The following is a 25664-nucleotide window of genomic DNA, read 5'->3' on the forward strand; positions in this document are numbered from 1 at the left end:
TCCAATCAGCCAGATCCGTTTTGAATATTTCAGTCAAGTCAGGCATTGATCCATGAGTGACTCTTTATTAGAAACTGAGCTTTATAACTCTTTGTAGCTTTTTTCATCCTGTAAGATAGATGAGCAAAGTTAGAGGCGCAAAAGCATGAGTGCTAAAAGGTCCTCCCTTGTGTTGATTAGGGAACTGTTCTCATGGAGTAACCTTGAGTAGGTCATGTGGCTCTAGGTAAGGAGAAGCCATGTCTTCAGCATCCTTCTGAACTCCAGGTAGTTATCAATTGGTCTTATCCTTGCCAGAAGTGGGTCGTCTTCTTTTAAGATGGCATGACTAGCTGTGGTGTCAACCTTGATCTCCATGTTTTTTCTGAGAGTTTCTCCTGAGCTTTGTTTGTAGGGCAGGTTGGTACTTTCAAGGTATGGGCTGGAAGTTCCTTGAATTTTCTGTGAGACACATAGATGCTGAAATGGACGTTGTAGCATCCACATAGAGTGAAATCCACATTTATGGCCTGATGTACTATCACTCTGTGGATACTGTATTGTACATTGATTGCTTTGAAAATCAGTATGGAATTTGCGATGTAACATTTGTACTATTCAGTTGCATTAAAATATTGTACATTTGCACGGGGTCCCAAAATAGCCTACCTGATGAATATTAATCAGGCAAGTTGCAGTTTGTACCCCACCTACCAAAACTGGCTACAAATGCAGGGATGGAGGCCTGCAAGGGACATCACCCTCTGAATCTGCATTCCCAACCAGGAAACTGTTCCTAAAAGTGGCCCATTTACAATAAAGGGACCAGTGCTGGTTGTTTTAATTAAATTATATTTGGGAAAAGTTCACAAGTAGCAGCCAGTGGTCCCCCAGACTATGGACTGCTTCCCTGGGGCTGCTAACATAATTCATAAAGAGAAATTTATCTCCTTGGACATTGGACGTAGTTACCACCTCAATTCAAGGGTTGATAGTTGGTCAATGTTTTGCTACCTCAATTGTAGTCATAAACAATCCAAATTGAGAATAGAGTGAAAGCCCCTTTCATGCCCGCTCTTATTTACCATTCAGAAAGGATTTCAAACAGGGCACTGGGAACCCAAAGCCGCCCTGGCAATGTTCTCAAACCAGCCCCTGGGGAAGCACTGCCTGGCCCTGGGAGGCTGGCAACGCTTGCTTGCTGCTTTGTTACTGAAGACAGATATTACAGCACCGCTGCAAAACGGGCCTCCAGGGACAAACTCGGCCCCCACCCTTACAGGCCCCCGGGAAAACGCAATTGTAAAGATTTTTCAGACTGATAAAAAGCTTTTGCATATTAAGAAAATAAATGTTCTGGCACAAATCCTGCAATTATGCAAACTACAGGGTTTGCAATCCGAAAAAGGCTCTCTACATCAGATCCTTAGGGCTATATGTATCAACACATTTCCCCATAGACACAGAATGGGCAAAACCCTTTGATACATCTGGCCCTTAATCACTAGGTTAACTTGAGTGTCTGTATGGAGAGTAGATCCCAGGATGATGCCTAAACCTTTGTTGTTGTTGGAGTTCCAGGTTCCTGTGGCCATGCTGTCAACGGATAATATTTTTTTTTGTTTCTGCTTGTGAAAATCTATCTTTTTGATTTAGCAGGTTCCAGTGTTCAACTCTTCCAGAGGCAGTCACCGAGCCGTGAAATTTCAAGGTTGTTAGGATGTTCAATGTTCAATTTCGTGTATCATCGAATGGGAGGTTAAAGAATGTGATGAATTCCATCTGTAGACTAAATTATACGTGGATGGTAAGTGGAGAAATAATCAAGCCTTGAGGTGCTCTTGCCTTGATGCTGTTGGTGGGGGGGGGGGGGGGCGGGGGTGGAAAGAGACACTGAGACAAGGCTTGAGCTGTCATTAAGTTAAGTTCTGATCCACTCGAGGAGTTTTGAGTTTTGTGCGGTGATTAAACGTCATCTGCGTCTCAAATCCATATTATTTTTTTCAGCTTTGCAAGCTTTGTGAATTGCGAAGCTTGCAAAGATTTTTTTTAAAGAACAACTTTAGCAGCCCCTTTTTGCAGTAGCTGCAAACGTTCCTCCTGGCCCGATGCGCTGCTCATGATAGCAGAGAGGCTGGTGATGCCTAGAGCCATCCTCAGCCACTTAATTCTCTGGTACCCAACTCACCTCTCCAGGCATTATACTGAAATGGTGTGTATGTGCATATTTTGTGTACCAGTTCACACACAGTACTAGTGCCAGTACTAGTGTAAAATGTGCTAATCCGCACATTGCCTTAGCACAAGTCCACATTAGTACTGACGCTGATATTTTCTCTGTACCTGCTCAAAATTAATGTAGGGTGCACATCTAAAATGATCGGAGAACAAAAAAAACTCTTAAAAGGATTTGGAAAAGTAAAAAGGGTGCCACTAGGACATGCACAAAAGTTGTTGCATGTCTAATGCGCAAGGCCTGTTTTCATCCCTTCCATGTGGGAATAATCACCTCCGAGGAACTGCCCTTTGCCCCCTTCCCTGGCACCTCATACTTATGAGAGGGCAGGAGGGTCGCTGGCTGGCAGTTTGACTCCCTGCTACTGAAAAATAGTAACTGTTTCCGGGTTGATGAATGCCAACATGTAACATCTCAACTTCACAATGGGCAACGTTTCTGATTTCAAACAACTTTGCAGGCGAAATAAATACTTCAGCCAGCATCACCCGAATCCAGAAATCTTCCGAAATGGCATGGAGCCACTTACTGGCAACTCAATTCCAACAGTGAGCTTACACTGTCCCTTATGTTTTATGTTACAGTAATATTTCAGCTCTAAGATTATGACGGTAAGGCGGTTTTGAAGCTGGAGATGATCTTTTTTAGTCGCTGCGAGGCTTGCAAACAACCCTGTTGCCATAGTTTTCATAATACATTTATATCTAGAAGGAATTCATTACTCGGAATAAGAGGAGACTATCACCTAATGAGGTTTCAGTTAGAAAAATATTTTTAGTCTGTTATTCAGTTTTTTGTTCCAGTCAGAAAACTTCATTTCGCCAACACAATGTAGGCATAAAAAGTATACTACAATTAAAAGTAAGCATGGGCAAATTTTGCAAATTCGCGATCCGCGAATTTGCGGATTTCCGAAATCGTGATCCTCAAAATTCGCGAATTTGTGCGAATTTGAGGATTTTTTATTTTTGCGGGTTCGCGGGGCGCTTGGCGTGTTCGCGGGGCGCTTTGCGTGGTCGTGGTTTTTTTTTTTGTGCGAGACCGCGAGGCGCCCTCTGGTTCATCACTGCCACCCTCTCATTTTTTGTGCCCTTCTGCCCCACTCGTTTTTGTGCCATTCTGCCCCTTGCCCCACTCATTGTTGTGCCGTTCTGACCTCTGCCCCACTCGTTGTTGTGTCCTTCTGCCCTCTGCCCCACTCGTTGCTGTGCCATTCTGCCCTCTGCCCCACTCTGTGACCGTCTGCCCACTGCCCCACTCCTGTTTTATTTTAGAATGGCGCCAGGAAGCTGCCAGCGCCATTCTAAAATAGTTACTAAGTTAGCTTCATCAGGAAGCACTGATAGATAAAATAAAGCAGGTTCTCGAGCACTTGCATTTTATCTATTAGTGCTTCCTGTTGAAGCTAACTTAGTAACTATTTTAGAATGGTGCTGGCAGCTTGCCAGCGCCGTTCTAAAATAGTTACAAGCTTGAAGCTTGAACGTTTGCCCCCCGGATCCGTTCCGCTCGCGGGTTCGCGGATTTGTGGCAAATTCGCGGGAATTCGGGGATCGCGAATTTGCCGAAAATCTGCAAAATCTGCAAGCGGAACGGATTTTGCGCCCATGCTTAATTAAAAGAAACATTTCACAGTATTACAGCAAAGTAAAATGTAAGAAATGTTAAAAACAATTACATTTAAAAATACAAATTCATAGTTATTTACACAATAATAAAATCCTTTATTTTTGGGGATACAATTTTAGTTGATTGTACATCTCTTTTTTAGTGCAGATAGTAAAAAGGACGCCAGAGAGAAACTGATAAAAGGGTCAGGTAATAACTGAAAATAATAGAGGGCTACACAACACTGCTAAAAGTTCATTTTACGCATAATAGGGATGATAAATCGTTTTCTTTCACCACAAAATTTACAAAAGAACAAAAAATGAATATCATCCTGTTCAGATAGCTCATCACAGGCACAGAATGGAATGTCAGAAGCAGCACAGACATTACGGGAAAACCCCAAAATAAGTGGAATATAATTTAAACAAAACCTCACCAGAATGTACCTGTGTTGCAGTTTAGTGACAAACGATAAATATGTTATGTTTGAATCCATTAGATTTATACCAGGGGAGGCCAAGTATGTTTTGACTGTCGACAAATTAATATTTTTAGTCTCCCTTCTTATCTGTCAATTAGATAATATTTGTGCCTTTAAGTCAATTTTAGATATGGAACAACAAATAGTAGGATCCATAAAAAAAGTGGTGTAGCCCAGCTGCCTTCAATGTCGATTCAACATAAGTTAGCCTAACCCAGGGGCGGATTGGCAAGGCGGGCATTCGGGCATGGGCCGAAGGGCCGGTGCCTCAGTGCCCTCTGTGGGCCGTTTTTTTTCTCCCCTGTCCCAGTCAACAGAGAGTGGACTAGGAAAGGGGAGAAAAAAAACCGTCCCACAGAGTGCACAGAGACAGAGAAAATGAAAGCAGCCTCGCAGTGTGGCCAGACAGCGATTGTCAGCTGTGGCCTCTCCTTCACCCCTGCCCTGCCAAGCAATCAAGCCGAGGCTGGGCTGGGGAGGGGTGATTGTTTGCAATAATCGGCCTCCCTGGGGGCCAGGTGTTTCTCAGGCCTTTGAGCCATTTGCACCTCGGCCCCCTGGCGCCCATGCAGCCCAGAAACGGTGTTAGTCTTAACACCTCGCCCACAGCCCTTCACATTCAGGGCATAGTGGGCAGGAAGAATGGGTCTTGCTGTGGGGGCCAGGTGATGTTTGGAATTGTTTTGCTTTATTTATTTATTTATGCGATTTTATATAGCGCGGACTTTACCCGAAGGTGTCAGAGCGCTTCACACTAGGAACAGCAATAATACATGAGGAGAAAATTATAAGTGGACAAATTACAAAAGCAAACGTTAAGTTACATGAATCAAAAGTGGCAATAGTGAGCAACCAAAATACAAGAGGAGCAAACGATACATTACAGGAGGTAGAGTGATATGTGTGCAGGTTTCAAAAGCGTACAAAGTACAAGTAGAGGTATAATACTGCAATTAATGGCAGACACTCCAGCACAAGAATAAACGTTACGTAGGCAATGGTGGCACTTGTGCAAGTATGTAAAGCAAACAAAAGTGAGAGGTAGCAAACAGTGTGTTACAAGAGAAAAGTGACGTGTGCAAGTTACAAAAGGGTACCATACACAGGTACAAGGGTAATACTACAGTAAATGGTAAATACTAAAACTGCCAGAACACACTGGGAAGGCACTTCCCATGCACCAGCTTCACCTCAGCCTCCCCCTGGCTACCTTGGATGACCCAGAAAGCTGTGTTTTGTGCTCCCCTGCCAGGACATTTTCCCGAGGCCTGGAGGGCTGATTAATTTACTAATTGCAGGGGCCTTACCTCTGTTCATGTGCTCCTGAGCTGAAGATCTGGGGAGGGCTAAGTAGGTTAGTAATAGCAGCAGGGCACAAGTCCTAAAAAAGAAGTGGGGGGACTCTGACGTCACGACAGGAAGTGACGTCACGAAAGCTGGCTTGCACCATCAGACTCATTGCTTCCGCTCGCTCACCCCTTAGGAAATGGAGCCACACATTCACTCTTTGGCCTCTCTGGGGCGAGATCTCACCCCAGAGAGGCCAAAGAGTGAATGTGTGGCTCCATTTGCTCCAGTTATCGAGCTCCCAGTAAAATAAGTGGGGGGATGCCGTCCACCCGCGTGGTACCCCGACTCGAGCCCTGAATAGCAGGGGCTTTGCTGCTTTTCAGGTGCTCCTGTGCTGGAGGGCTGGAATAATTTTGTGACAAAAAGGGGCCTTGCTATTTTTTTTAGTTGCTCAGCATGTAGGCCATTGTCACCTTGGCCCTGTGTCCTGTGCAAGAACAGTATCCTCCCACTTTCATTCCTTGTCTGTGCAAGTGGTGTTTCATGAAAGGGCACGCCCCTTGAATGTGGGCCACGCCCCTTAAATATGGGCCACGCCTCTTGAATGTGGGCCACTTTTTTCGTCAGTGCCCGGGCCGAATTGTGATCCCAATCCGACCCTGGCCTAACCTACCCCATCTAATTTCAAAACATCCTTTATAATGTCTCTTATCAGAGGAAGGATCTCCTTTTGTCATATTGAGTGCCACATTAGGATTCCATGGGGCACTTATAATTGGCACATGACTTTGGTAGCGAAAGGACCCTTTTAAAAAAATTATCTTCAATAGTCTGCATTTTTGTACAATCTTTCATTCCCCAAACAGCTGCCCCATAGGTGGCAGCAGATACAGCCTTAGCTTGATACACAGATTTTATTAAGTCTATTGATTTTATGCCAGTTTTTCTAATGAACTTAGTTAAGGCCCCAATGTTTTTTCCATCTTAGTTCCCCTGTTAACAATCATCTTTTGCCAGTTAGATTGGGAATCAAACATAACCCCTAGATAGTTAAAAGAATCGACAACCCCCAATTTCCCCCCTTCGGTAGTAATTTGTGGGTGACTACGTTGTTTTGTGTCTTTTATTCATAATCAAACTGTGGTAACCTATAAGGTAGGTGTAAGCCTTCATAGTTCAAACTAGCATTAAGGAAATAATCCCCTTCTTTTGGTAGGAACTTCAAATGGGGATGAAATTAGCAACAGTGTACTTCCCCTCAAAGGGAACCAGGATTAACTAAGAATATTAAAGCAAAACAATAAAAAGACATGTTACAAGGCAGTGCTTCGTAGAAAAGTCTGGGTCGTATTATGAAATGGTGAGCATATTCACATGTAGTACTAGTGCCAGTACTAGTGTAAAATGTGCTAATCTGCACACTGCCTGAGCACAAGTCCACATTAGTACTGACCAAGATATTTTCTCTGCACTTGTTCAGTATAAATGTAGGGAGCACATCTAAAATGAACTGAGAACAAAAAACACTCTTTAACTGATTTGGAAAGGTGCAAAGGGTGCCAATAAGACAAGCACTGAAGTTTTTGTACCTTTCAGAGACATGGTCTCAGGTTCTCTTCTCTCTTCATCAGTATCTTCGAAACTGAACTTTACTTTGTTTTTTTTAATGTGAAACATTTGTCAGATTAGTAAGCACCCTAGGTTGCCCAACATGGAGGCCATTTTGAAGAGTGTTAAATTGCATTGTATTATGTTGCACTTGCATCGGTTTGCTTTGTTCACCCTAAATTGGCAGGGTATGCCCAGACGTGGGTCCCTTGCTCACTTTGCCACTGGATTCAAGCTGTCCTGGCTGATGAGGGCTGTTAGCCCGAAACCGGTCCCAGGATGCTTGTTTCAGGTCCAGGGAAGACATGGCTTGGCAGTTCGGGCTGGACTGTTCCCATGAGGGACAGGGTCAAGACTGATTTGCATATAGCTGTATCTGAACTGGGGTGGTGAAGTGAGCTAAAGAACAATGATGGATTCAACCCAGATTTGTGACTGGAGGTGAGTGTCGGAAAAGTTTCAGCGCTCCGTCCATCATCTTCTTGTGTTTGACTTGCATCGATATATCGCGTAAAGTACCCACTGCAGTGCATTAAAAAAATATTGCAAGTCACTGAGGATTTTTTGTGACCATACATAGAAGCAAGGGTGAAGGCTGAGTTCCTTTAAAAGGTCATGGAACTCTGAGGTGAAGTACAATATAAAATGAATACCCATTTGATGGAATCCTATTAAACACAATATATGATCACACCATTAAACACCCCCCCAAAAAAGGTGAAACCCTTCAACTCTTGCTCTTTCATATGAAGAAGTATGATGGCAAATATGTATATCAAGGACTGGTTCTGTAGCGCGAAATTAAACACACAAATATTTAGGTAGTTATATGTAGTTTCATGTAATTCACTTTTAAAAATAGCTATCATTCATAATGTATCGTAACATGCTATTAGTGGACAGGCATGCATGCTACTCCGTTGGTGAGTGCTTGGCAGGAAGAGTGCTGAATTGTAAAGTGGCCTATGTAGGAAGGGTTGTGTGTTGTGTGTGACTGACCAGAACAGTGCACTTATCTTAACATTGGTCACTGTGCCTAAGACTGTAGTGGAGCGAAGTAAAGCGAGTGACATAATGCAAGTGCTCTGCATTAAATGTATTGCTGTATCTGATTGGTAGGGTGTAGATATTGGCGTGGCCTATGTATGAAGTGCTTTAGTGCGGTCTTATCAGTAGTGGGTTGCACACCTTGGATTGTTGTAATCGAATTGCTGTGCCAGGGGTGAAATGAAATAGAGTGAGGGACGTATGCGTACGTAATTCCCCAACCTGGAATTTGTGGGCATAACTGCACCACTTGCACAGTGGACAATATGTGGAATTCATGATAAACGAACATGAGTTTACAGCATGGCTACCTGTATTAGGCTACATAGACTTGTATGTTTGTTTGCTTTGCATACAAGTGAATTTTGTTGTGCATACGAGAGCAGGAGAACATAGCACACCCAAAACAGAGTTGTGCATAAAGTCGCAGACAAAATACCTTGTGATACAAAAGTGCAATCTTGTTTACCAGCTGCCTTCATACTGGCATTGTATGGAAGGAATACTTTTACAGTTATAGAAGTCAGTATAAGTCCTCTGTGGTACCTACAGCAGGAGCTGGGAGGGAGGGTCAGAAAGTGGTCAGATACCTCAGACTCGTGCAACCCATGGAGCGTGGCATGGTTTGTTTGGGCTGTCACCTTAGGAGAAATGAATGTTGGTCTGAAGTGCATCTTCCCCTGACATCACTACACTAGTCCCACTAGCAGGTAGGGTTGAGACACGTTAAGGTGAGCAGAGATGGATGGGGCACAGTGTTAATTGCTAGGGCCTTTTGGCCCACACTGTTGATGAGACAGTGTAATTGACTTTGATTTTTTCGAGTGTGCTGTCTTGAGCGAAGTTTGCATAATGGTTCTTGAAACAGGTCCTCTGTTCTCACATCATGCTCACTTAGAAGCTGAAGCAGGGGCAACATCTGTGAGACAGTCGTGACTGGATAGACCATAGTCTTCCGCTGACCATGGCAAGGTGAGCTCTGAGTGACATCATTCACCCAGGTCAATGAAGTGCGTGAAGCGTGTAAAGAACCTTCAGATCAATACAATGATTTTGGTGCATGTCTATGGTAGACAACACTTGTCTAAGCCCTGAGTGCAGGGAAAGATAACACTACGGTCTGATTCCAATTAGATCAGAACAGAAAGAGGAGTTTGTCACCCGAGTAGGTACCATGGCCCAGAATGAGGTACTTAACCGAACAGTAAATACCTCCTAGTCCAAAGTCTTCCCTTAGAAGGCAGGCATAATATGATGAATTAATGTTTAATGCTCTGAATTCTGCATGTTTCCCTTACTTTTTGGGGCCTTATCCACTGATAGTTTTCGGCAGGTCTTACCTGCTGAAATCTGTCTGAGGAAAACAGCATTGGTGTTATAACTAAAACACTTCTCGGAATTCTGCCCCCTATGCACACTTCAGTTTGCACTAGGATCGCAATTTAACCTCTAGGTCACAAGCAGGGACTAAAAAAATCAAAGTAAGAAGTAAACAAATACGTGGTACGTGAATGCCTTTTTCTAGCCAATGAAAAATCGAAAATAGAGAGTTTAAGGTAAATACAATTAAAGAAGAAGGTAGAGTTCTGAAATTACAGCTGCCACAGCCCAAATATGCAGCTAAAGGGGCCACTGGAACCCTCAACAGGACATGGTAGCTCTACCTACTTACCACGCATTTACATTTACTGGGCAATGGGCCAACACCTCTTGAGAAATACAGAGGAAATTTGCTACAGTGCTCTTGTCTCATCCATTAAAACTCATTAAAGCTGACATACTCACCCTACTGAGCACAAACCTTCACCAACATGCATCAGGCTACTGCGCATGATGGAAACTTTTTTAAAGTCATACCCCGCATTGCCAAAAGGTGCAGTGATACCAAACAGCAGATTAAATGCCATGCATATGCTAATTAACAATACCAACAATACTTTGAAAGAAACCGACTGACCTGCCACAGTGTCCCTTCTTCCTTGAGGATCGCAAACAGCATTCCAGCTGGAATCAGCAAGCATGGCAGAAGACCCATCAGAATCCCAAGAATCTCAGACCAGAATGGGAAGCGATATGTGCCATACACCGAGGGCTGGTACTTCAGGATACTGTACGCCAGCAAAGCCTGCAGTAGGGCAACAGGCATGGGTCAGTGGAAGGATACATCAATCAAGCATCACTGCCCTCCGCTAAGGGCATTAACAGCCATTGACATTTCTCAACAATGCAAAATTGCAAGTCCTGCAATATTGAGTCCAAGCAGGAGGAACAAGTGTATTTTGTCAGAACAGGCAATTATGAGTTGTTAATATCCTACAGTATGTGAGCATTAAGACTAATCTGTCCCATCTTCCAATTTCACCCTCTAAACAAGAATACATCAACTGTCACCATATGTTTCATGTCCCGGCTTCAACCTTTCAATGAATCTAGAATGAAGGCAAGGAACAAAGTTAATGACCACATTCTAAGCCTTCTGATTTGTCGAGGCAATATTGGTATTTCACAGATGATGATAATAAATGATGAGCTTGATAAAGCTTCTATAGACAAGTCTAGAGTGGGCAAGATGGGGTCTGAGTAACTCTATGTGATATTAGAATATCTACAACCTATATATTCACTAACTTATCAAAGGAGAATTTAACAACTCTATACAGAAGTATGTGAAATTTCAAGCATGTTTATTCATTAAAATGCATGTCAAATTGGGTTTGAGTCAAGGATATGACCAGCCTAACTATGGGGTATGGTGTAGGCTTATGGTCAAAAATGAGATATGGATTCACCACCAGTTCTGAGGGGAGGAGAAGGTCTAGCAAAGATCATATATGTTTTTGGTTGTAATGTAGTCTAGTTTTGGGAAGGTCAGCATCTCTCTTAACTCTAGTTCCCTTCTGGGATGTTTTTGCCATGTTTTCATCTTTCAGCGACTCTAAAGCACTGCACGAGAATGGGGACCTCTTTCCAATAACAATGAAATCATATATGTCTAGATGTGGGGCAAAGCACACAAGACATTAAATACAGGTTGGCTCACCAGCATCGTGGCCGGGGACAGAAATATCCAGCAGGTCTTGAAGTAGATCCCCGGTTTCATCCCTAGCATCATGTGGATATCACGGCAAAATCGCTTCATCCCTAGAGGAAATGTGTAAACTCTTACCATCGGATTGCCATCAAACACTATCAAAACGTGAAATGACACTGCCACCAAAAATCTGTGATCAAATTACGTTAATTATCATGCTAACATGTCAAATTATATTAGCGGTGCGATCCAACCATGCAAGTTCAAATAGCGCCACCAACATGTTCATACAGCAATATCTTCAAGAAATGTTTTGATCATGTCTCTAAATCCGAATGAAATCTCATGACTTTGGGTTGTTGGTTAATTTTGTCCAGATAATTGTTTGACCCCACTTAAAGAATCATTTCAATGATGCTTCTAGAATACTTTGGAAGATCACAATGAGAGAGGCCTTCAGACCTCTGTGGTTAATCATAGTTTTGCCAAATACAAGTACATGGTAAAGTCGTACAGTGTGTAGATCTGTGCCACCAGACTGACAGCAGATTGTCTTGTGGCAAAAGGTGTTAGTAGACCCTGAGCTGAGCCAGAGGTGCCCTACTTAGCTTCCCATAATGGTTTTCGCTGTGGATGGTTGATTGGGAGATCCTTCTGAGGCGTTTGAAACCAGCATTCCTGATTAAATCACTGAATAAAGCTAGTGCTGTGTAGTTCAACACCATTAGCGAACCTTGATGCAAAAGTGGATGCGTAAAACACTCTACGGACATCCACAGGCAAAAAGTAAATCCTACCCTCAGATAGAAGATCTATTCTAGGAGCCAAAAGGCATTTTTGAGCTACTTATGTTTAGCAAAAATATATAACATACTGGTAAAATCAAGTTGTGATCCCTTTCCATCTTATGTCTTTTGAAATTCTCGTTCTCTTCACATGAAAGGGTCAAGATGTTTGGCACATTGTTGTTTGGCAGCCTTGCACTGGTAGGGTATGAGTTAAAGACCCTCCCTTGGAAGTCACTTCCTTCCTATTGGAATGTGTCATATAACTGTGATGGCCAGCTGCCACCACAATCTGACAGTAACTGGCACCCTTATGTGGGAAGACGTATCGAGGGTATGGGGGGAGTGTCAGAACAACAAGCTCCGGATGTGGAACAGGTAAGTGGAGCTGGGGCCTGGATTTGGGAGGTATTTTTTAGGGGTGGAAGGTCGCTTTTAGGGGGGAACATCCTTTACAACGAAACCCTTACAACGCTGTACCATTACAACGCAGGTTTAACAACGAAAGTCGTTACAATGACTTTCGCTGGAGGGCGCTCTAGGATAGGGAATAGTTTAATTTACTATCCAACACCTTCCCTACTAGCCACGGGGACTTGAGTTGGAATAGTAAATTAAACTATTCACTATCCAGTGCCCCCCAACGCAAGTCGTTGTAACGACTTGCGTTGTAAAATCTGCGTTGTAACGGTACGCGTGGTAATACCACGCGTTGTACCGTCATACATCCCTTTTAGGGATCAGGGCGGGGTGGGGTCGGAGTACTTTTGGAAAGGGGGCATGTTTTTAGGGCTCAGTGCAGGGGGAGGAGGTCGGGGTAGTTTTAAGCGATGGGTTTGGTGGGAGTTTTTAGGAGTGGTGCGACTTTAGGGCTCAGGGTGGGGGAGATCGGGCAGTTTTTTTAATTGGGAATAGGGTTTTAGGCCTCGGCGCAGTGGAAGGGATTAGAAAGGAGGACGTTTTTAGTGCTCAGGGTCGGGCACTTTTAGGGACAGCACAGGGGGAGTGGGGCGGGGTAGTATATGGTAAGAGGCATGGTTTTAGGCCTCTGGGGAAGGGGTAGTTTTAAGGGAAGGGCAGGTTTAGGCTGTGGGGGTGAGGTATGGGGTTCAAATTATAGGGCTTAGGGCAGGGTGGCGGGGTCAGGGTAGTATATGCTAAGAGGCATCGTTTTAGGCCTCAGGCGAAGGGGAGGGGAAGGGATAGTTTTGGAGGCAGGTTTAGGCCTCAGGCGAAGGAGGGCGACGTATGAGGTTTGAGTCTTAGAGAGGGGGCAAGGGGCGGAGTAGTGGCAAACTTTAGCCGCACATGCCACCTTACCATCCATTCCTTTACAACGAAAATGAATGGTAAAGGCATGCGTGGTAAAGGAACGCATGGTCAAGATGCGTTTATGGTTCGGGCTGCGCAGTAGATGCATGCGGTTGGGCATAAATAAATGGGATGCAATAAGAGTTTTGTATGGGGTGAAAAGTGTGCACACACATATAATTATCTATAATAGAAAATCTTAAATGCTTCAAATCCCAGTTCTCTCACTTGGCACCTCTCATGGACATTAACAATAAAATAGACAAACATGTTTCTTTAAAAAAGACTAGAAGCCAGGGCTTTCAAAGTCCAGCCTGCCCCTTCCTTTGCAAGATAAAAAACGTGTGAGTGCTCTTCCTACCGTAGACGCGAGTCATGACGAGGCAGGATGTGATGACGACCACCATGAGTCCGAATCCAGCACTGTAGTCATCCAGAAGAACCAGCCAGTACATGCCACCCTGGAGAGATGACATGCAGGTACAATTTAATTTCACCCTCTCTTGAGGACATCCTTATAGCAAAGAGTGTTCATACATATAGAGGCCTATGGGTGTCTTTTAGGCATTGTCGGGCTGCCAGTTCTATGTATTGGGGAGTGAAGGTGCTGATATACCCTGGCCGGAGCTGTGACAATGGTCTCCCATACCACTGTGGTGTGGATTACCTTTTAGCACTTTTTTGTTTAGAAAGACAGGCCCATAAAGCAGGGGTCTGCTCTTGAAGAACAACAAAATACAATGTTCTGGGAGTGTCTCCCATTGGTAGGGGGCATTTGTTCACTTTCTTGTCTGGGACCGCCATATTTTACATACTGGACCTAGGAAAAAATTCAGTGGACATGACAGCAGAGAAGATAGCCAGTGGCTTTGCTGGTAGCAGATCTACCGTCAGGAAAGTCACCACCATCAGAAGTTCATGGCCATGAAAACAAGTTCAGGGGATAAATGACAAACATTAGTTTGAACAAGGATTGGAATTGCGAGCTGTGTTATCTTTATCACACCCTCAATATGTTCCCCTCATAGATGTCAACAGGTTACGCCTGCCACAATTCATTGGGGAAAAGAGGATAAACATCTAGAATTCTGTTTGTTAAACGCCAAGGGGCTTATTTACAAGCCCCTTGCGCCACCCCTACGTCACTCTTCCAATGTTAAAAATGGCGCAAAAGTGGCACAAGGGGCTTGTAAATAAGCCCCCAAGTCTGCATGTTATGCGTAATTTTCATGTTGAAAACTTGGAACCGGATGTATTATTTGCACCCAGTAAATGCAGATAATAGCGTTCACTAGATGTGCTAAATACCACACCCTATTCCGCACAACTTAGAGTTGGGGCCTTACCATGGCATTGGATACAAGAAGTGAGCACACAGAACAAACCACAATTTTCAGCAGCTTTCCTATTACTACCTGTCTCTTAAAGATGCCTTATGTTATCAAATTGGTTCACATAGCAAAAGGGTGAGCAGACTATCCTTGCAGGTTTGTGCTAATATAAAGCAGCTAGAGAACTACACTGCCAGTTGTTGATAAAACATACCATATAGAAGAGAACAATTCTCTCAAAACCATCTATATAGCAAAGAACATTTGAATGGCAATGCTCTTCAAGTTCTTTTTACAACAAGCTGTTTTTAGAGGTGAGCTCGCATGGTTCCTTAAATGACAGAGATCTATGAAATCAATGTCGATCATATAGGAATCAGGGGTTGGACCAGTGCTTAATTTGAGCAGGTGGTTGCTGGTGGGGGCCACCAGCACATATTTTTGGTGACCAGCACTTACTTTTCCCGTCAGATATTTACTGAGAGTTGAAGAGGGAACAACAAACCAATCAGAAAGACGGAGGAAGAGAAAGACGAAAAAAGTTCACAAAGGGAGGAAGAGAGACCTGCAGGAGTGAGATATTAGGGCAGGGATACAGGCTCTCATTCAGTGGAAGTGGCTGTTCTCGTCAAGTGATATGATCAAGGAGGCGATGTAGTAAATTAACATGCCATCGCCATTGGACTTGGGCTTCTAATGAGCTATGTACACCATTATTTGGACTGGAGTAAATGAACCACCCAATTATTCACACGGGGAATTTCTTTCGTAGTGAGATAAATTCACCCCCATGCCTGCAATGTTTTCAGGTGTGTCCATAACTAGTGCTGATAAAGACCCACCATGATGTAATAAAAGCACTCCCTTTTTAGGGGGTTCAAAACATAGATGATTAATATCCAGCATGTACTAATGAATTCCCGGAATATGGGCAACACTTATATGCTCAGCCCAGCTATGGGGAACCGAAAGATTGGTGCAGATTGGACAAGCATTTATGAAAAATGTAAAACTGGTGTACAGGTGTTACATTACCTTCTTTTTGATGCACTGAGGGAGCACTATTTTTCACTGATCACCTGTGGAGCACCTATTTGTTAAACGTATTTTGACTCATGTAATTGTTTGAAACTTTTGATTGTGATCCGTTCTGTGCTCAATAACTTATTTTCAATTTTAATGTCTGTATATTCAGACTCCCATGTTTTTCTTCTTCTCAAATGAGAAATTGAGTGGCAGGGTTGAATTTGGTACAAAGTGAATAATTCACCTTTCACTATAGAACCAATTTTATTTTGAATTGTATTAGACAGCTGGGTTCTGAGGAACATAGGCATACCCCAAGTGGAGTAAGATAAAGAGGCAGGAAGTGTCTGATAGTAAATTGAAGAGGCATGAGGTGGTTTTAAGTTTACCAGCCTTGGTATTCAACGTGCCATGTGTAATTGCACCTGCTACAGGCTTCTGAACACAGCTTCAGGTGCAGTGGATTAGGAAGAGGGTGCAGTGGGCGCGGGCCCGGGTATCATCACTGAGGGAGATGACAAAATGGCAAAAATATGTGTAAGAGCGCTGCCAATTACCACGCATCAGGCGTTATTTTAACGCATTTCAGTGTGGTGGTCCGCATCACCTCACTGAAATGCAGGCTCACGCATTATAGCGGCTCTCAGCTTTCAAGCCGAGCGGTGCTATAATGCACCAAAAGCTGCAGTGTCTGCACGCTGCTCCCGGCAGGCAGCTGGCTCATCTGCTTGCAAGCTTCTACTAGTGTGTTACAATGTACCATACACAACATACCACACGGCTAGTGACATCAGGAGGAGTCTCTGTCACTACCCAATGGCTGGCTACTATGGAGACATGAGTGTGAGTCTGAATTTGTCAGACTCATTTTAATAGGCAGGCCGTCCTTTACCGCCGCAGCGTGAGCAGGCGGCATTTCAAGTGAATTCCTAGCAGGACGCACGACCATCAGCCTATCTCACCCTCAAAGTGACAGCCACCGTGCGCCTGCCGGCAACCTGTGAAGACAGAGGTCTATTATTGTCAAAGTGTGGCCGGGTGCTCTAAGACCTTGCTGCACCAGTTACTTTCTGCGCCTCAATACAAGGGGCTGGCTCTGAATATTTCCCTGCGCCTCTTCAAGGACAAGTTCAGCTCTGCCCTCTCCAGATGACACATTTCATAAGCTCTGAAGCTAGCAAATTTACAATTGATTTCATTGATATTGTAAGAATGTGAGAAGCTTAAAAAGTATGGTTAGGAGCAGGAAGGAGTTTCCAGCTCCCAGCTTGTGTTGTACCTCTGTTGTCAGCAGGAGTCCCATGAGAAACAAGATTATGCACAGCAGAGCCGAAAAAACAGCCTTCTTGGGGCGCAGGTAGTACGGGAACTCGTCTGTTATGGACGTCACGATGGTCTCCATAAATGCAAACTGCGCACCAACAAAGAGATCAGAATTACGTTATTTACACTGACAGTTTTGTGCCCACACAATTGTATGTATTCTCCTCCTTTGAGACAAGCTTCCCTTACCTGGCTGTCCAATCCCAGGGTTAGGAGCATGAAGAAGAAGAGGAAGGACCAGAACGGAGCAAGAGGAAGCATCGTCATAGCCTGAGGGTACACTACAAAAGCCAGACCAGGACCTAGAAGATATGTCGAGAGATTTAAAGTAAAAGATGAGTGCTAACTCGGATGATGCAGACAACCAAACAGAAGCAGGAGTACATCACATAGAGAAGAGGATGTGGCGTTACGGCCAGCGATGCCAAGCTTGGAACTCGGGTACCAGGTTCTAGTCCCAGTGTCTGCTCAACACCCTATGATTCTGGACAAATCACTTACTCTCCCCATGCCTAAAACATGAATCTGACTTTGTGTAATTTAATCTGATGCTCATGTAAGGTGCTCCAATGCCCATAGGCAGTTTGCTCTTTATCAAAAAACATAAAAGGTCTGCTGAGAACCTAGTGTACCGGTGGACGAGCACGCAATGCAGGCCGACCGGAGTGTATACGCAAGCGAATCACAGCTGACGAAGCATGAATCACCCCACTTTGAGGATGACATTTTGCAAATCATTGCGATGCTCAAAATGTCACACTATGTATATCAATACATTACAGGATTTAACACCACAACACTATTAAATATAATGCAGAATACATAGCTAAACACAGAAATGCTATGGTGTCCACAGTCCTGTCAACAATATCTATGTTAAGATGATATGCAATGTCACCAGTTATGTAACAGATGCCATTATGATTATCTGTCACGTCATGGGTGAGGTCATGAGCACGGCATTTGGGGTGCGAGCCATGGTTTGCATGGCAGATGTGTCAGTTATTGTTTGCTGAGCTAACCTTCTTCAGTTAATTTCAGTGTTTTTGGTTTTGTGGAGCACCGCCACAAAATCCAGGAGAAACTGCCAGGACCTAAAGAAGGGGTGGATGGTCACCTACTCCAGGGCCTAGGTATAGACCTCAAAATTCCAGAGAGAAATTTCAGACCACAGTCCAAGAAGGGAACTACACACTTATTAGACACAGTCCTATGCTAAATATTTGAATCCAGGATTTTAATGGATGGCTAGAAAACTGCATTAAAACGTGTTCTGTGGGTGAAATGCAAACGTTAAAAGGAGCAGAGGACCAGGGGTGGTCAAAGTCGTGGCCACCTTCTCTGCCCTGACCTTGTTACGTTTTTGCTCCTCTGCCCGAGTCATGAAGACAGCTTTACACTAATGTTAAATGGCACCAAGGGCTGGTCTTGGGCTATGGTAACTGTCACTTAATACTAAAAAAACAGTCTTTGCTATTGGACCAGGAGCAGTGCCACTGCCAACAGTAAGAGTAAAACTAAGACATTGAGCTGGCCATGACAAGCTTCATGCTGGCACAGCTTGAACTGTAGAGCAATGTCTGCTCTCAATATCTCTCCCCTCATGAGTACTCACAGCGCCATTAAAAGCAGAGGGGTCCGCCCTGCAACAGGGGCCAATGGCTGCGCAGAGTTTCCACGCTCTTCCTTGTCAATCACTCTGAGCTTGGATAGTCTGTGCCTGTTTGTTCCTCCACAAAGTGTTCCTCGTGGTGCCAGCCCTTGGCAAACTGGCTAACTAATGTTGGCTGGTGTCCACTTGTCTACACGCAGGATGCGTGGCGGTATTCAGGATCTCAAGCCTCAATAATGGCAGTCATACATGGCACATTGTAGACAACATTTGGCATAATTTTAGTAATTCTTGGAAATTTCAAGGTAGTGTTTTTATAAAAATGGCAACCTTTTCATTTTATTTTTGACTATTTTATTTGAGCGTTTTTATTATTATTATTAGTAGTAGTTGTAGCAGCAGTATAAAAATTAGTGTTATTGTGGTTGTTTTTTAGCCAACAAGAAAAGTGTACATTTGATAGATAAAAGTGTATATTTTAAGAAAGGGACTTTTGGTACAAAAATGATTACATTTCTAAAACATGTCCAGCTGACATTTAAATGCTAATTCCTGCTGAATTCAGATGACTTATTGATGGTGATGGTGATGTTTTATTGGCGCCAAAGCTGCACTGCTTATTAAGCTCTTAATACTTGTCTTGTCTGAAGACATTTCATTAATATTAATAAAGCTTTTTATGAAATGATCATCTTTACGGCGAATATAGCTGTCGACTGTAAGACTGATCTCTGTAACCTGAGCAGTAGGTCTGTCTGCTCTGCTCTCCGTGGCCTCGGCTTCTGAGAGGGTTGTGCAGTTTTATTTCTTCCACCCTCTCCCTTCATTCCTAAAGGTTATTCCCTCTTTTTAAATGTTTTCTTTGGAGTGGGGGGAACCCCCATAATCCCTTGGAATGGTGAGGAGTCTCTGGCACACAATAACATTCCTGTAATATTTCAAGAGTATTCCCTCAGAACTGATCTCTTTTTAGGGTTCTCCGGAAAGATTCCAACACTAAGAACCCTCCAAAAGAACCTGGACTTGCTTGCTTTGTGCGCTCTGTGTAGCTTTGACCTGCTTTTGCCACCTACTCCACACAACCTGCCACTGTTTGGAACAGCCCTTACTATCCCTCTTTGAAAGTTCACTACTTCCCACCAATCACAGCACCTCTCGAGGAGTCAAATGCACACAGCACGTTCAAAGGTTACAGGAGTATCCCAAATGGCAAGCGAGGGCCTAAAGAGTGGGTTAAGGGCTCGAAATGTGATTGCCCTTGACTTTTTATATAATCTTAAGGGGTGCAGCTGCATATTTCCAGCATTACATCCCTAACTTTATCCATACACAGCCCTTATTAGGGAACAGCGGGAATGTATGGCAATCAGAACACTTCATTGTCCACCCTTTCACCTCTCTGTGTTGGATGTATGATGGCACGACGCGGGCTATTACCACGTGTACCGTTACAACGCGTGTTTTACAATGCAAGTCGTTACCACGACTTGCGCTGTAGGGTGCGGACTTAGGAATAGTTTAATTTACTATTTCAACACCAGTCCCTGTGGATAGTAGGGAAGGTGTTGGAATAGTAAATTAACTATTCCTTGTCCTTGAGCGCCCTCCAGCGCAAGTCGTGGTTACGACTTGCGTTGTAAGAGACGCGTCGTAATGGTAGCGCGGTGTAACATCCGCGTCGTAAAGGATGTTCCCCCTCTGTCTTTAATTTGAGCTGATGGTTGCAGATCGGGCCCACTGACACTTGTTATTTGGGACTGCCACTTATTTTCCTCATTACATTTTCACCCAGTGCAAGAAAGCAAAAATACACAAAGAGGGCGGAAAGAGGAAGAGAAATGTGGAGCAACAGTGACAAGAGAGAAATTAAGGATGAAAAAGAATGTGGAATAGTGAGATAAAGGGGTACAGAGTGTCTAGTGGTAGATGAAAGAGGCATGAGGTGGAAACAAGACTGAGCAGTCCTGGGATCTGTCACCCCCGATATTTGAAGTGGCGGCTGTGGGCTTCTGAGAAGAGCTTATGTCCCGGGCACTTATAGGGCCATATTATCAAGAATGGCTATAACATTATTGCTGCTTTAGCGGCAGGAAACTGCAGCTAAATTGGCGATAAGCGGGTTGATAATATGCCCTAGAGAATTCCAATAGAAGCCCAGGTTTGGTGTCCTTCACACCAGATCCTGGGCAAGTCTAGGGCATATTATCAAGCACCTTATCGCCGCTTTAGCTGCAGTTTCCTGTCGCTAAAGCGGCGATAATGTTATTACCGTTCTTGATAATATGGCCCATGGTTTTTATAAATTAAGCCCTGTTACCTCCCTGCTCTTGTTTCTAACCCACAGGCAACCCGATAATATCACAAGAGTCTTTCTCAGTTGGGAGACAATGGGTCGTGCAGGGAGGGAGTTTATCACACTTCACTGCAGCTAAATGTAGTGCAGGCTAAGCAGATTTAATTCTTTATTTTGGTCATTCACTGATACATCAAGAAAGCATTCGGAGGAGGCCTGCAGGAGGACTGATGCATTTGTCAATATCTTATTGGCCAACCTAGCTCAGAAAGTGTTTCTAATACACCTGTTAATACAGTCAGATCTGTTGCATGTTTCTTGAAGTCACTATTAACACTGTTACATATACAAACCTAGAGAGATGGTGTCAAAAGGCATATAATACGCTTGGGATGCCTTACACAGGGCTTCACCAATTCTACATCATGAAATGGAATCCCAAAATAACTCCAAGTTTAGACGCTGATACACACCCTTGCCCACTTAAGGTGGTAACTATGGAGTTGAGGTATATAAGGAGATTACGGAGGAGCTTGTACTTATGCTGTAAATCTGTACACAATATAAAAGGTAGACCTGGACAGAATTTCGGTTATGCTGGAGTAATCGGAGTAAGTCTGGTGAATCCACATACTCTTTGATGCAAAATTACCAATAATTATGCAATTACTCCTGCTTGCATAATTAAGAGTAATTTGAGTGAAAAAATCCTACTGCAAGAGCGCATTTGGCAAGCTTCAGTGGCCGATCATGTTTGTTGTTCGTGTTTTGCTGACTTTTGTGCTGTTTCTTACTGCAAAATGCATCCTTACTTCCATTTGGGACATGAGGCTGCATTTTCCACTCAGAAAATAGGGCTAAATGCCAGTTGGAATTCGGGCGAAAATGCTAGCCAAAGAGCACATTTACCGAGCGCGAGCAGCTGCTGCCTGCTCATGTTCAGTTGCATTTAGCACTATTTCTTAGTACAAAATGCATCATGCTTCCATTTTAGGCATGAGAGGGCATTTTTCACTAAGAAATAGCGCTAAAGACAGAATTGTGCATAATTCTGTATAATTCTTAGGCAAATGCACGTAATTATACTACACAGAATTACGTGTGTTATGCTCACCCATAATACCGGGTCTATGACTTAAAGGAAGGACTTCCTTGGTTCTGCGCAGAGTGCACATTTGTTAACACTAACCAGAGTGTACATGGTGCTGGGGTGAAGATGTGAGCTAAGCAAAATGTCGCACTTTTTGCTGCAATAATATTTTAAAAGATGGCATGTAATACATGGCGGAGAGTGTGACCTTTAAATAAGACATAGTGGGAGAAAGAAAGCGGTTCTAAGATAGGACGGTGCGAGGCTTAGCAAAGGCTGGCTGGCCCTAAGAGAGGAGGTGTTTCTTAGGTAAGGAAGAGTTTCCTAGAAGAGGAGGTGTGATCGAGGGTAGAGGAGGACTGACCCTTGGGAGTGGTGTGGCTTGGGAAGTTGTATGTAAAGTGCTGCTAACCCATACACGATGAGCAGCTCGGGATGCGAGTGCATCTTAAGGAATGGATGTGGGCTAGTGGCAACGTTTGACCTTGCGTTTAAAGCAGGTGGCTGTCCTAGTCTCACTGTGAGGCCCCAGTAGATTGATTTGACAGAGAAGGTTTTTTTTGTTTACTAAAGCCCTACATCGCTGAAAATGAAAAAAGAGAAGCAGAATCGTTCCAGAATTTTCGCATGTTTTTGACCAAAGAAAAGTTGCTGTTTTCCTGTTGAGTTTCAGAGCGAGGCCCCGGGTCCAGTCCATGGGTTGGAAGGCTCAGAGCATCTCTCTCACACAGGGTGTAGGACAGACTACTGCAACCCCAGTGGGCCCGGAAGGAGAGAGGCGCCACCTCAGGGTTCCCTGCTCAGAAGCCCCCACACTTGCGGCTCACCAGAAGCTCTCTGACATTAAACCTGACGGGTTTTCATTTATGCCTGCGTGCGATTGGGCTTCTGTGTAACGGGGCTCGTGAGGCCCAGTCTTTTTTCTTTGTTCATATCATCCATCACAACACATCTTTACAGACGTGTCAGTGTATCATTTACATCGACGACTGTTCATTTTGGTCATTTCGGTGCCTGGACATGTTTTTAGCGAGGCACCGCTGCCTCACACCTCATGGGGTCCTGTCCTGCCGATGTTTCCAGGCGCTCGCTGACAGTGAAGGCGCCCTCGGGCCGTCGTGAAAGGCCGAGGAACGAGCGGCCGACATCTCTGCTCGGGTTCCCAGGTCTCCTCTTGAGTGACAGTCAGAGCCGGGCAGCCGCGCTGTCTGAACGGATAACGGAGGCGGAATCCATGGCTGCAGATGGCAGAGTGGGAGGTGTGCCAGGAAGGAAAGTGGGATTGAGGTGCCGGCTGTCTCCTAAATGTGCATGTCTCGATGAAGGAGAGGAATTCAAGAGGGCAGCAGTCTGCTGCCGTTTCAGAAGGAGCGTACACAGTCAGCTGAAACGCCCGGAAAGCAGTGCTTAATGTGTAAAATAATAAGTGTCATAGCTCTGACCAGGGTGGGTAGAATTGCCTCCAAAGGAGTTTGTTGTGCTAGCTAAGTTATTTTAGTTATGTAACTGAATTGAAAAAGATAACTTAATTATCCTGGGTGAAGTTAATTAAAAAAGCTTAAATGAACATTCATAGACTAAACTAAACAAAACAGTACTTGACATAAGACAAAAACGAATAGACATGTGTATAGGCAAAAAGTGAATTTTATCAAAATTGAATCATAAAGGGAAAGATACAAAGCATAAAGAATCTGCAAAACAGGAAAACAGGATAAATATAATGAAATAAATCAAAAAATCTCTGTAAAGCCTGTGAGCGGCCTATCCAAAATAAAGATTATGAGAAAATCTTCTTTGGATAAGGTTGAGGTCGACGTTTCGGTCTTTATGGATAGCTCTTCAAGACCATCATCAGGACAGTAGGCAATTAATATTTGTAAATCCCTATTTACAGTGTCATATAGTCGTTGTGCAGGTCGTCAAAGAATTAACTTAGTTTCCAAAAACTCTTATTATATGTCAAGTTTCAATTTCACAGGGTATAATCCTCGCTTCTCGTCTACTTCCTCCGCTCGTGATCGGCCGCTTTCCACGTTTTTACCCAAGCCCCCAAAGGTTTACTGGGTTGCTCACTTTATCTACCATAGCTCTGACCAGGCGGCCCCTGTAGCTTGCACCACCCATTGCCCCATCATCGCTGCCAATGACGGAACCAAAACAACTACTATCCTTCTCTCTCACCTGCAGGTGCGACAGTTCAGATTATTCCAGGTTCCTAGAGCTAAAGGAATGGCTGGAGAGGCAGGTATTAGTAAGTTTGAATGTATGTTGTATTCATAAACAACCAGTGTTCTGCTAATCTCTAAATTAGATGAGCAGCACCACCATATAGCATAGTGTCATAAGTGTGGTGTTGACAATTAAGTGCCATTGCCAGCCCGGTGCCGAGCACCGGAAAACACAGGCTCAAATTAAGCACTGCCCAAAAGAGACTGCATCGAATATCGGCAGCAGCGCAAAGTTTATGTAACCTCCATCCTGGTACCTGTTCCAAAAAACTGAAGTGTGAGGAGTTGTTCAAGGCCAGCACGTTTAGGAAGATTTAATCTTCCTAAAGGTCTCTATTGCATCCTATTTGTTTACTTCACTGAAATGCACGTTATCTGAGTGTGACTGTTTTTAGGTCGAAAATACCAGGCAGCACAACTTGTCTGTAAAACCTGCTGTGGTCCTACCAAGAATTTACAGGGGCTTACAGCTCGCTCATTGCTTACCACTGATTGACTTTATTGTCACTCTCATTTGCGTGCTTCTTGCTCCAAGTGCTTACATTGTCAGAGCTTGTTCATCATTTGTTTACCCCTTCACCACTGGGTCTTTACCATCCCTCTTATTGGACGGCTTATATCCTTTCACTGTTCACTTTTAGGGAACTTTTTTTTTCTTGTTGCTTAAGGACTGCAGAAGTGAATGTGTTTTCAAGTTCTCTCCCTCATGTGTGTCTTCCCCCCCTGGCAAATACTCACTACCCACAACCCGGACAAGAACACATCACCCACACGTGCAAGACCTCCACTGGCTCGAGAAGAGAGTAACTTTCAAGACACTCACCCACGCATACAAATATCTTCACAACATTGGACCCCAATATCTCAACGAAAGAATCGCCTTCCACGTACCCAAGAGAAACCTCTGATACCCCGAAGTAGCTCTTGCTGAAAGCCTGCGCATCCACAGAGCCAGAACATGTGGCTAAGCCTTCTCCCACGTTGCAGCAAAGACCTGGAAGGAGCTCCTAATCAACATCAGACACGCACCGACTCTCCACATCATCAGGAAGACCCTCAAGACCTGGCTCTTCGACTAACTGGAGCTGTTCCCCCCAAGCACCTTGAGTCCCTCACGGGTGAGTAGTACACTTCACAATTCCCTGATTAATTGATACTCTGTGTTGCTGTCTCTCTTGTGATGCAAGTTCTCTTGCATGTTCTTTGGCCCAGTTAAACTACATATCTTCTCAGCGCTCCGTATTGCTTTCTAGCGTGTGCACCTCTCCCCCCACTCCCATCCCAGGGTCGCTCTCTCTCTTGTGCTCCTTGTGCTCTTCCCGCACCCCCATTCCTTTCCCCACCGATTCTTCCATTGCCCCGCTCACGCTGTCTTTTAA

General features: G+C 44.1%; 1 protein-coding gene across 1 annotated transcript in view; it reads right to left on the reverse strand.

The window, feature by feature from the left end:
* Window positions 1-25664, reverse strand: part of SLC6A7 (solute carrier family 6 member 7) — a 415345-nt gene that overhangs the window by 130069 nt on the left and 259612 nt on the right. Inside the window, exons 9-13 of the mRNA XM_086931310.1 lie at window positions 17249-17361; window positions 17016-17147; window positions 13741-13840; window positions 11293-11393; window positions 10210-10377 (exon numbers count right to left, since the gene is read on the reverse strand). Of these exons, the coding sequence (XP_086787436.1) occupies window positions 10210-10377; window positions 11293-11393; window positions 13741-13840; window positions 17016-17147; window positions 17249-17361 (614 nt within the window). The remainder of the gene's footprint in view (window positions 1-10209; window positions 10378-11292; window positions 11394-13740; window positions 13841-17015; window positions 17148-17248; window positions 17362-25664) is intronic.

Source organism: Lissotriton vulgaris, chromosome 7 (assembly GCF_964263255.1).
Source record: "Lissotriton vulgaris chromosome 7, aLisVul1.2, whole genome shotgun sequence".
Classification (NCBI taxonomy): domain Eukaryota; kingdom Metazoa; phylum Chordata; class Amphibia; order Caudata; family Salamandridae; genus Lissotriton; species Lissotriton vulgaris.